General features: G+C 47.0%; 4 protein-coding genes across 6 annotated transcripts; 2 read left to right on the plus strand and 2 right to left on the minus strand.

Annotated features, from left to right (window-relative positions):
- Window positions 1–623: 623 nt before the first annotated feature.
- On the minus strand, window positions 624–2,565 carry LOC120893604 (GILT-like protein 1). Its single transcript, XM_040295590.1, has 5 exons — window positions 2,348–2,565; window positions 2,120–2,251; window positions 1,182–1,343; window positions 977–1,117; window positions 624–895 (listed from the first exon to the last, which is right to left on the minus strand). The coding sequence occupies exons 1-5, from the start codon at window positions 2,405–2,407 to the stop codon at window positions 806–808; spliced, it is 585 nt and encodes a 194-aa protein (XP_040151524.1). The 5' UTR covers window positions 2,408–2,565; the 3' UTR covers window positions 624–805.
- Window positions 2,566–2,987: 422 nt separating this feature from the next.
- LOC120893605 lies at window positions 2,988–4,160 on the minus strand. 3 transcript variants are annotated; one of them, XM_040295593.1, is made up of 4 exons: window positions 4,033–4,160; window positions 3,654–3,964; window positions 3,409–3,593; window positions 2,988–3,330 (listed from the first exon to the last, which is right to left on the minus strand). In XM_040295593.1, the coding sequence occupies exons 1-4, from the start codon at window positions 4,091–4,093 to the stop codon at window positions 3,327–3,329; spliced, it is 561 nt and encodes a 186-aa protein (XP_040151527.1). In that variant the 5' UTR covers window positions 4,094–4,160; the 3' UTR covers window positions 2,988–3,326. The 3 variants fall into 3 exon arrangements, with proteins under 3 accessions (XP_040151527.1, XP_040151526.1, XP_040151525.1); XM_040295592.1 differs by having other exon boundaries at window positions 3,406–3,593; XM_040295591.1 differs by lacking the exon at window positions 2,988–3,330 and having other exon boundaries at window positions 3,337–3,593.
- A 1,058-nt stretch (window positions 4,161–5,218) lies between these two features.
- LOC120893602 (ras-related GTP-binding protein A) lies at window positions 5,219–7,949 on the plus strand. Its single transcript, XM_040295588.1, has 3 exons — window positions 5,219–5,432; window positions 5,544–5,643; window positions 5,718–7,949. The coding sequence occupies exons 1-3, from the start codon at window positions 5,421–5,423 to the stop codon at window positions 6,785–6,787; spliced, it is 1,182 nt and encodes a 393-aa protein (XP_040151522.1). The 5' UTR covers window positions 5,219–5,420; the 3' UTR covers window positions 6,788–7,949.
- Window positions 7,950–8,515: 566 nt separating this feature from the next.
- Window positions 8,516–10,740, plus strand: LOC120893603 (beta carbonic anhydrase 1). The gene is made up of 3 exons (XM_040295589.1): window positions 8,516–9,623; window positions 9,708–9,980; window positions 10,052–10,740. The coding sequence occupies exons 1-3, from the start codon at window positions 9,531–9,533 to the stop codon at window positions 10,451–10,453; spliced, it is 768 nt and encodes a 255-aa protein (XP_040151523.1). The 5' UTR covers window positions 8,516–9,530; the 3' UTR covers window positions 10,454–10,740.
- The last annotated feature ends 1,271 nt before the right edge of the window (window positions 10,741–12,011 follow it).

Consider the following 12,011-nt stretch of genomic DNA (forward strand, 5'->3'; position numbering starts at 1 on the left):
AAAATACTTACAGATTTAAATGTACAATCAAAAATATATAACGGCTGCAGCAAATCAGCAAATCACGAGAGGACGGGCAATGGAAGTGAATGCTCCCGACCAAGGTGTGTTTATAGAAGGTGAATTATTAGCGCGTTTGTCGAGCGCCAGCATTTTTGAACGTTGCGTATCGCATTTGAGCTTAAATTTGCAGAAGCATGCTCCAGTGGTTTGTGGTGGTCATAAATCCGATGGGTAAATGTAAATGTGAAATCTTGTGTGGATGTAAATTTCTCAAAATGTTTGTTTTCAATTTTCAAAAAAGCCATTTTTAATCTTTCGGAGCAGTGATTAGCCATAGAACGGTAAAACTGTGACCTCCCAATAGGATTAATAAGTGTACATTGTTGTGCTTAATTTGTGCTTAATCACCATGATTATGTCTGGAAAACCAACAATCTCTTAAAACGTCCGATACTTTATCAGCAATAATTTTGCCTCGGACTTTAAATTCGATAGCACTTGCTTACGGAAATTGGCTCCGTTCAATGCTGTGTACCGATGATAAGGTTCGATCGATTTGCCCTGTTTTTGTACAAACTTACGTAAACATGCTAGAATCATGTCTCGGAATTGCAAAGATAGAAGTTGTTTCGCGTGTCTTAGTTCATGCGAACATTTTGTACTTTATTTGTTTTTTGTTTTTATTTTGAAGTGATGTACAATTTCAAAAACGTTCTTTTTCGGCTATTTTGGCAGTCAGATTGACTTTCTTATAGTTAATCACTACGCGTCAGCTCGATACAGTCAACACACACGGGGACGCTTAACAGCCCACTCCGGTGAGTCCGGCCAGTTCGCAAATAATGCCCGCAAAGTCGGTCAGAGATCGATCTTGGAGACCCTGGTCGAATTGCTGAAACAAAACACAAGCAAACAAAACCGGAGACGTGAATTGAATTTGCTGATACAAAATAGTTAGTTGCATGATGCTTACGCCGTTGAACACGATGGTTGGAATAAACGCCGGCGTAATGAGCTGCGTGCGACGCTCCGCCTCAAGCTGAAGGGTCGTTCCCTGGGTACCCTCAACGCATTGCTCGGCAGCGTTAAGATTAACGCCCGAACGGAAGGCGCACTGACGAAAGGCAAACAGTTATATTAGGTTAACCACTATTTCTGCATCAATTCTCGCTACTTACCTCCCAGCCGCGTGGATCAGCGGTGAAGCTCATCTGGCATCCGACGTAGTTCACCTGGGCCTGCTGAGTCGGCAGCAGGCTGAGCACACACGATTGCACACGATTGCCCTCACATTCGGCCGGACCGTGCTGGCAAATGAAGCTCTGGCCATTGTTGACGCTCTGGAAAGTAATGCAATGGATGCAATAAAAGCAACTGAGTTAGCTAACGCCCAGAATTCACAGCACACAGGCGCGCATTGTTTGAAGGGAGAAGAATGGGACGGAAACGATGTTTTCGAAATCGTTGCAGAATCTCGCCCAATTGCGCACATCGGCCCGGTGTGTGTAGGTGTTTTAATAGATCCATTTCAACGCTATCTCGCTATTGACCTTAGCGTTGCGTGGGAAGGTTTTCTTGTATTGCTACATCGCGATCGGTTGGGGGGATAAGGCCGTGAGGCCGTGTTTTGTAAAAGTTTCTTGAAATTTCATTCAAACATTAATATTATGGCACCAAAAACACTTAAGTACATACAGCTGCACAGGCAAGCAACCCGTTCGTAGCTTACGAAATAAATCCGGTTTGCTCTCCGTAGGCACGATCGCGACCCTCGGGCGGGGAGTTCCAATCGGTCTTAAGAACAATCCAACAGCAAAGCGCTGCCAGGCTTCTTTAGATTTAATTTATGTAGAAACCACCGTTCGCTCTACTCTCCTGATGCTGAACTGATGCAAAGAAAATAGCAACAAAACAGGTTTCTAGTGGGCGACACTGACCACAGCATACATCACCACACACACATACTGCCCGCACGCACATAGTTTCACACAGCCCAAATTAATAGAAATAGCTTACTCTGTCTGTCTCTAGAAATAGCTAACTTTGATTAAATGTAGCCTAAAAATTACTTACAAACTTTGGCTCCCTTTCCCTTTTTGTCGCTTTTTGCACTTACCTGCGCTTTGCCGAACGGAATGAAGTCAAGGGTGATGGCGTTCAGAAGCGCCGGATTCAATGTCAGCAGCTGATTCTGCACCCAGCGCACACTGTCCGGGCAAAGGTGGGCATAGTAGACGTCCACCGTCACCTACCCGTCCCAAAGACAAGAAACAACATCTGCCGTAAGTACCTCCACCGAAGGTTTTTGGTTTTACCACGATCACACAGCCTGGTTAACGCTTACCGCCTGCACGTTGGCAGCGAACGCTGCAAAGATTAGGACCGCCGCCAAAGATCGCTTCATGGTCGCCGAGGTAGAGTGGAGTAAAATCACTTTCAAAGGCTTGGCAAAGCACGCGTAAGCTGCTGGGTCGGATGCTAGGCTGATCCGTTGCGTCTGAAGGTGTCGAGCGGAATGCAACCGAAACGGGTCGTGCTAAATGCTTATTTTCGCTTCACCGTTCTCGACTCCCCGCCTCCCCACCGCCGAAAATCGACCCTCGGTCGGTGTGTGACGCTTGGATCGGATAAAGCCATCACAACGACCGCGATGGAGCCGCGAGAGTGCGTTCTGAGCGGGCGAGCAGGCTGTCGTTGCGTACTGCCACGTGCTATCGTAGTGTGCGTCGGTTAGAGCGTTGGGCTGCGTAATGCGTGTGTAGCATGAGCCTTTCGGTGGGCTTGGTTTGCAACGTTAGGTGTGTCTGTGTACACATTTGTACTATAGTTTCGGTAAAGTTGGTCGCCCTAGCGCTCGGAGGGGGACTGTATGGAGCGTGATCAACTATGGAGATAAATTGTGTGGGAAAAGGTTGGCCGGGTCGAAAAGTTACTGAGGCAATGTGGATGAAGATATTACAATGAAAAATGAAACAATATTACGGTTTCTTTAAAATCAATCATTTGATGGGGAGTAAGTATTAGTCACACTTTATTGTGTTCAGTGACATTGCACACACTTCCTCAGTCTACTGAACCATCTTTTGATCTGTCTGTGATTTGCTATTAATTTACCAGATTCCATTCAAATTTCCACTCGATCGTCAATCAATGCAAGCAAATCTGCCGTCACTTAAAACAATTGCAATCTTATCATCTCGGGCGTGGGTGTGTGTGTCTGTGTGTGTGCAGTCTTATCTGGTCAGGTGTCACGGTATTGTCGGGGTCGGGACTATCCCTTCCGGCAGTTCGAACGCCTTCGATCGATAGGAGCGCGGTTTATCTTATCTAAAATGGGCAGTTAAAACGCCATCCTTTATTATCTCGGTCTCACCTTATTGGACATTGACTTGAAGGTATTACCACTGTTGAAAGGATTTGTTACCACGTATCCAAAAGCGCAACAGCTGGATAATCTCGTACGTAGGCTCTACGTACATCCAGTGCAGAAGACGAAACACCATACACACCATTGGAGAAGTGTCGCAATTGATGGTGGATTGTTGGCGTAAGTTGGCTACGTGGCTAGCCGTTTCGCGATTAAAGCGAGTCTGTAATGTTTGAAATGCTTTATTAGTTGAGTACTGCAACTAAACGATTTCTTTACTTACCTGCTTAAAGCAGGAAAGGGTGCCAACTGTTTGGTTAAAGTTCCTCATTAGCATGTCCAACTTTTCCAACAGGAAATGAATATGCTGCTCGGTGTTGTCGTGATTGTTCTCAGTCGATTTTGAAGATGATGCAGAGCCGACATTTTCTTGAGCTTGCATCTTTTCGAAATGATTCATTTCGCTTAACAAATCAAACGATTCTACAGAAAGAAGTTTAAATACGAGCTTCAGCAGCTCCTTAAACTCGATTAAACATTCCACATTTTCCGTGGTGGGAGGATCGGACGTTTGCTGCTGATTGGTTGGATGTGCTATTGGAAGGGATGGATTTCAAATTACACGATGTTTAGCAATGCATGCTGCACGCAGCTTTGATTACCGAAACAGCACGATAGGAGCAACACTTTGAGCAACATCACCAGCTTAACACAATGAGCCATAACTAGATTTTTTTTCAACCGCTTGTGACACCATACTTTTATAGTGTGGCACTGCGAGGTGCTGTGTTTGAGTGCCAATTGTATTTTAAAAATCAATCCATACCTTACATTCTTGGGATTCTTTTCAAAGGGGGCAGAAGCACATTTACTCACGAGAACGTTTCTACTATCATCAGTGTACAATGTCACAATATACTCGAATGAAGCAGATGTTAAAACATGTGTGTGATGCTTAGAACTTTTACAAAATTTAGATAACGCTTTTGGGGGTGGTCCCGTGGCACAGTCGTCTTCTCATACGACTTAACAGCATGCCCGTCGTGGGTTCAAACTTTGTACGGAACTTCTGACTTACTATTCTTATAACTTTACTTGTAGTCTTTAAGTCTCCAGAGTCTATATTGGCCCGGCATTACATCACGTACACTCTTACACCAAAAAGATAAAGATAGTTGTATGAACATATCTAATTTTCAATAACCGTTATGCGAAAACAGGACCAATCCAAATACAGGCGGTCCCCGAGATACACGGTACCTCTTATACGCGGATTCGGAGATACGCGGTTTTCTAAATTTGACTATTCTTTGAGCAAATTGTACTGATTTGACACATCAATTTCAAATTGCCAAATAATTTCCGTTCTGATCGAATGTTAAAAACTATTTCAAAAGGTTTAAAACAGTTATATTCAGTCAGAATCATATCAAATAATTCATAAAGTGACTAAAACCGCCCCCTACTTGCAAAATTACACGAAAATTTGTGATATTTTAGCAGGAAATCACGAGATTCGACTTACGCGGAAATTCGAGATACGCGGTATTTTGCGGCCGTTTTCGGTCCCCAATAACCGTGTATCTCGGGGACCGCCTGTAATTTTGAATCAACAGGTTAAATACCATCAGAATAAAACAAAAGCTGTATTTTAAAGTGTGGAAGCGATCATTTATGTTTTTTGTTTTTGATTTCATTGCTGTACTTTAGTAAATGTTGTGCTATTCGTAGTTATTAAAAAAAGATTTTTTGAATTCGCGCCAAACATTCAAACGGTATAACACTTTGTAAAGCATTTCCGTATAACGCTTCGCCTCAGCTGTCATCGGAACGTCAAACGTCAATAACATTTGTTGTTATTTTTTTTGTTGGTCGCTGCTATCTGTGCTGGAAGGGAAAAAAGAAAGAACGACCGTGATTCTAATCTACTTTCAATCAGAACTTTGTAATTTTTTCGTGTACATTCTACGCTTTTATTTAGACGCTTGACGCTTCGGTGGCCGTGCGCACATATTTCTTCCCTGCAGCCAAACCAGCGCGCCCAGACACAATGAAGAAAAAGGTTTGTAGTGTGTTTTGTTTTCTACGACTTTGCCGTCATAACAGTGTCTCTTGATCAATGGCTGGCAATGATTCATGCAAATGGGATATATTTCTTCGTTCCCGGTTGTAGGTGCTCCTGATGGGCAAGAGCGGCTCTGGCAAGACCAGCATGCGTTCGATCATCTTCGCCAACTACATCGCCCGTGACACACGAAGGCTGGGGGCCACAAGTGAGTGTCCTTGCGAGGCAGCTGAACAACCACCAGAACGCATTTGCTAATTTCGATTGTTTTCCCCCCGCCAGTCGATGTCGAACACTCACACGTCCGCTTTTTGGGCAATCTCGTGCTTAACCTGTGGGACTGCGGTGGGCAGGAATCGTTCATGGAGCAGTACTTCGCCTCACAGAAGGACAACATCTTCCGGAACGTGGAGGTGCTGATCTACGTGTTCGATGTGGAGAGCCGCGAGCTGGACAAGGACATGCACTACTACCAGTCGTGCCTGGAGGCGTTGCTGGTCAACTCGCCGAACGCGAAGATCTTCTGCCTCGTGCACAAGATGGACCTGGTGGCGGAGGAGCAGCGCGACATAATATTCAAGGAGCGCGAGGAGGACCTGAAGCGCTGTTCGCGCCCGCTCGAGTGTACGGCATTTCGGACGAGCATCTGGGACGAGACGCTGTACCGGGCGTGGAGCAGCATCGTCTACCAGCTGATCCCGAACGTGAAGGCGCTGGAGCACTCGCTCAACTACTTCGCGAACGTGGTGGACGCGGACGAGGTGCTGTTGTTCGAGCGGGCCACCTTTCTGGTGATTTCGCACTGCCAGCGCAAACAGCACCGGGACAGCCACCGGTTCGAGAAGGTGTCGAACATCATCAAACAGTTCAAGCTGTCCTGCTCGAAGCTCGGTGCCAAGTTCTCGTCGATGGAGGTGCGCAACAGCGTGTTTGCGGCGTTTATCGACACGTTCACGAGCAACACGTACGTGATGGTGGTGATGTCCGATCCGTCGATACCGTCCGAGGCAACGCTGATCAACATTCGGAACGCGCGCAAGTACTTCGAGGAGCTGGAGAACCCGAACAGCAGCACCGGCGCCAGCCATGCGAACAATCACCACCTGCACCATGCAGCCATCAGCCATCACGGTGCGCACGGTGGCATGGTGAATGGTGCGACGCATCCAAACCAGTACGCCGGAAGCGGCGGAGGCTATCACCAGTACGCTGGGCAGCAGCAGCAGCATCAGCAGCAGCAGCTTTACCAGCAACCGAATCAGCAGCAGCAACAGCACCAGCAGCTGCAACCACACCACCTAACGCAATATCAATCGTACCATCACAACACCACAACGAACGCTTATCACTGATACCTGTACCGGAAGAAGTACTACTACTTCCGGTAAGCAAAACGAATACTAGGACGTGATCTTCCAGACAAAAAAAAAAAAGAAAGCCTGATGGTCGTGCGGATTTCGACGTTCCTTCCTGCGCAGTCATTTTGTTGTTTAGTTTACCACGCGTGGAAGGTGCGAAACTGTGCACGCTTGAGAGCAGCCGCAGAAACATTGGATGATGATGCCCCCCCCCCCCTATGGAAGAGCAAACTCCACCACCTAAGTCAGACGCTGTGTGAATGTTTGAGAACGCGTGCAATCTCGGCAGGATATTGGCAAGTTTGTTTCCGTAGTTTTTGTTGTTGTTGTTGTTCTTGTTTTGAAGCATCCCTCCTGTTTCCAAATAATCGAAAGGGCCGCACCGCTGCTGCCGGTTTGACGCTTAGGAGTAGAACGTTCCAACCATACTGTTCAATATAACGTGTTCCTGATGATAATCCCGTTGCAACGATCCTAAGTCGCGTATGTTTGTGTGTGGCTGGCTGGTTTTTACTACTTTATAATGATTACAGAAGAAATTAGTGGGTTTGCTTTTTACTAGAAGTGTTACTATTAGCTTCTGCTGCTCCCGCCATATGTATATTTAGCTGCTGTTGGTTTGCTGCGCGCGCTGAATCGATCCTGTAAGCTCCCGTGTTCAATAGCCGATTATTCGGATAAGTGATTCAAGCTGTTTGTTTGAGCTCTTCCAGCTTCCAGCGCTCACTTTCCCTTTTCGTTGTGCAATTTTTGCGAATCAAAACAGGTTCACGCCTTTGGAACTCTCGTTACACATGGACCAAAGGATCTTCCTCCTTCCTTTCTTCACACTATCGACACGCTAATGGAAAAGTGTTTCGCAGGGGAGAATATTGAATATTGTGACCAGATAAAAAAGCGAGCGTTTATGGTACCTAACTGAAACAGAATAGAATAATGAAAGAAGTAAAGCAAAACGGTGTAAATTTTGTTGCTGCAGGAGTAGAAGGAGCTTCGAATCCGCCAGCGAACCCTATTATTGATAGTGGTAAAATTCAGGACAACAGAGGAGGAGGAGGAGGAGGAGAAGGGTCTATGGGCTGGAGCAAATGAAGATGTAAACTGTAAAATAAAGCCAAACTGCAGAAGAATATGAATAAAATAATATTGATATAAACACTTGTCGTTAAGTTCTAGTTGGAGAAATGAAATCCTATTGGAATTAGTCGGAATTGAATTAGCTTGGCTCTGCTCGATTCGAATTCGATTTCCATAATGCCCTTTGGCAATAGCAAAAATGCAATGCATGCACATCGTGATATTTTTCTACCGTTTTTCTTCCCTTCTTTCTAATCATGGCTCATCCCGCCCCAGCGTGTGGGATAGGTCCGTCGCTCAATTCCTGTTTACTCTGCTGCCCTTCCTTTCCAGCCGACAGCTGACCCACTGTACGAAGTCGGGTGCCGATGTTTAGCGATGGTATCACATCTTATCAGCGCTTTATTCCGACTATCGCCTCAGTTAGTGCCGCATCGTCCGTGGGAATAGGGGCGAGCTCGCGCCCAGCGTTGGTAAAATAGTTCACTTTTAGATTTTCGTGCGTGTTGGACCGTTTAAGGAGAGAATTATTCGTGTACTGCAATGAACAAAATCGGTTTAAAGTGATCGCCGTGTGCGAAGGGCTCATTTAGTTGTGAATTTCTTTCATTAAATACGTACTGCAACAATTAAATTCATTTCGTTTAATGTGTTTTTACATCCACAACTAATATCTAATCATCGCTTACATCGTGCGTGCTCCAGCTTTGCTCCAATCGAATCGAAATCAATGAACGTAGAAACTTTACGCTTCGAAATCGAGAGTGACCTTCGCCCGAGACTGGTTCACGCACACTATATCTGTTTGCCTCGCGCAATCGTACGTTCGTGTCATGCCGAAGGGACGGTCCTACGGTTTCTATTGCCAGCCGGCATAACGCCCTGCACGGAAAAGAGATAGTAGTCAGGGACGTGTTGCTGATGCCGCTGCCGTTGCTCCCTGGCGGCTCCATCGGGACCGCCACGTGCGAGTGAGTGTGTGCGTTTGCTGCAACGCTTACGCACACCGTCACAGATTTGTTTACTAGCTCCGTCATCATTCTCACCCTTCCACCCTCTAAGCGCGCCCTTGCTCCAACCCCTTTCTCTGTGGACGCGTTGGACACGTTTATGTCCCTCATACATGGCCAGTTTCAAGGGGGGCTGCAGCATCGAGTGCTTCTGTGTGCGTTACGTCTTTTGGAAGCATTTCGGATCGGCGATGTCGTTGTGCATTCGATCGCTGATCGCGACGTACCACACTGTTTACGATCGTCACTCTATTTTTGCGTTTAATCCAGCAGCCGATGTGAAGTCATCGCTGGACTACGCGGCTCTGGGGACAGACGTGCTGCAAGCACGTTCCCTTCTGCAATTCTTTGCTGTTAAAGACGAGCAGCATCTTAAAAGTGTTAATTTGGATATTTCTTTTGGCTGCAGTAAGCTTTTATCGGTCAAGGTTGTAATTGTTGCTAACAAGCCGAAAGCAGAAACGATGCTCGTCCATTCGGTGACCCGTGAGTAGTGTGTCTGCGTGTCATCATAGTGTTTCCAAGTGCCGTGTTTGTACGCCCGGGTGCGCTGCCTCGGGGGTGTAGGAGATCGTCTTCGCGAGGAGCTGCTTCCGTAAGCCGATCCCACCCATCCACCCCAGTCACCCAGTCCAGTCGGTTTGTGAGTCATGGAGCGTATATTGCGAGGCGTTATGCGTTACCGGCATACGACCCGCGAGCAAATGGTGCAGGAATTTCGGAAAGTTCGTGACAATCCGCAGGTATGGTAGCGATTTGGGGGGCGATTCTTTCATTCCAAGATAATAAGGGATATTTTTCGTTTCTCACCTTTTTCGCCTGATCAGCCTAAAGCCGTGTTTTTCACTTGCATGGACAGTCGCATGATCCCGACCCGGTTTACCGAGACGCACGTCGGCGACATGTTTGTCGTGCGTAATGCCGGCAATCTCGTACCGCACGCAGAACACTTCCAGGACGAGTACTTTAGCTGCGAACCGGCCGCCCTAGAGTTGGGCTGTGTCGTGAACAACATCAAGCACATCATCGTCTGCGGGCACAGCGATTGTAAAGCGATGAACTTGCTGTACAAGCTGAAAGATCCCGAGTTTGCCTCGTTGGTAGGATGAGTATTGAGCAGAAGTGTGTCGCATCACGCATCACTAATCCTTACCAATTCTTCGCTTCACAGGACAACCGGCGCATATCGCCGCTGCGGGCGTGGCTATGCGAGCACGCCAACACGAGCCTGGCCAAGTTTCAAAACCTCAAAGAAATCGGGCTCGACAAACCGCTCATCTTCTCGTCCGAAACGCCGCTCCGCAAGTTCGTCGCGTACATCGATCCGGAGAACAACTTTGCGATCGAGGACAAGCTGTCCCAGGTGAACACGCTGCAGCAGATCGAGAACGTGGCGTCGTACGGGTTTCTCAAGCGCCGGCTCGAATCGCACGATCTGCACATCCATGCGCTCTGGTTCGATATCTACACGGGCGATATCTACTTCTTTAGCCGCAACTCGAAACGGTTCATTGCGATCGACGAAAGCTCGATCGACCGATTGCTGGACGAGGTACGGCGATACTATTCGTGATGTAGCTTGTTTTTTTATAGGGGGGTATAGCTTTAGCTGAGCAATACGGGTTGAAAGCAGCGGGAGGGAAATGCTTTCTAGATTGCTATCGGGTGCAAATGAACGGGTTTGCAAAGCTGCGTAGTTAGTGTATTGTGATTGTAAATCAAAAGTGAACGTTATGTTAGTTTCTGTGTGTAGTAGAATCAGATGATTGTGCAATGTCGCTGTACAGAGTCGCTTCTTTTTATAATGTTTCGCAATAAACATGGTACATGTTTCGCGGGGCTCGAATTATAACGATTAAATCTATATTTTTCCCTTCAAAGGTACGCACTTAACGCTGCACCCTGGGAAGCTTCAGTCGCACAACGAATATGATTGCATTTATTTTTACGCACACTTAGCACATATAATAAAATAACTAAAGAAGGCTTAAAATAATAAACAAAATAATAAAAAAAGGCTTTTCCTTTGATGAAATATAATCTAACGGACACGCTTAACGAATCACGTGTCGCGCAGCAGATCCAATTCAAAATTCGTACATGCTGCTAGGCAAATTGCATACTTTCAGGCGTTTAGCGATATAACCCTTCTCATCATACGATCGTTACCACTTCTGAGTATCTAGCTGCACCAGCTTAAATCTCACGCGTGCACGTGTGCACCGTTTCAACTGCATGGGTCTGGGTCAGTCGCCCGATCCCGATGTGTTGATGCAGTCGGAATTGGAGTGGAAAAATGGGTCCATAACACCCCTTTGCCGGTGCAGCCGCAGCAGCAGAAGGGGATGAAAAATGTGCATTGCCAAGGTTGCTTTGATGAATCGGTTTGTACGAAAACGGCAGACTGGCAGATGTAGCAAAGTAGCGCAGCGGCGCTGTACTTTGTTCACAGTTTTGTTTTTTCGCAGACCACCCGCGCGCGGCTGGCTGCGTAAGAGCAAAGCACGTGAAATTTACTACCCAGCAGCAACGGGCAACATGGTGCCAGCTTGTTGTTATCTCTGGTACAGCCGCTGGTGGTGTGTTTTCGAACCGTGCCGTCTCGATGCGCGCGTGGGGCGGAGGTGCTTATTCCGGTGCGAGGAAGCGTCGTCGTTTGTCTAGCTACACCCCAAGTAACAAAATCGACATGCTTTCTCATTCTACCCAATAGATCAGTAAACCTGAGAGAGCGAGAAAGCCTGTCGATTTTGTCGCTTGGGACGGTAGGAGGCTGTACGCCGCCGCCACGGTAGCAACATTCCGCGCAATAGGGGGAGAAATTTATGCAGGGCTTCACACAGTGTGCAGTTTGTTGCGGACGATGATGAAGCATCTTCGTTGCACTGTCGCGGATGCTAGATGAAGCCATCGGCTGGCAGTGCACAGTGAAGCCAGAGGGAGCTAAGATGCATGTGTTGTGTTGTCAACACTTTTTTTTCCTACCAGCTTTGCATGCCCGCCTACCATGTGTTCGTGGCTGGTGTGGCGACGTGCACACGTACACACCAACCACAACACACACACACGCGCACACAGACGGGCACGTTGTAACGCTCGCTGTTGTGCACTTGTGGTGACTGCGCTATGTT

This window comes from Anopheles arabiensis, chromosome 2, assembly GCF_016920715.1.
Source record: "Anopheles arabiensis isolate DONGOLA chromosome 2, AaraD3, whole genome shotgun sequence".
Taxonomy (NCBI): Eukaryota; Metazoa; Arthropoda; class Insecta; order Diptera; family Culicidae; genus Anopheles; species Anopheles arabiensis.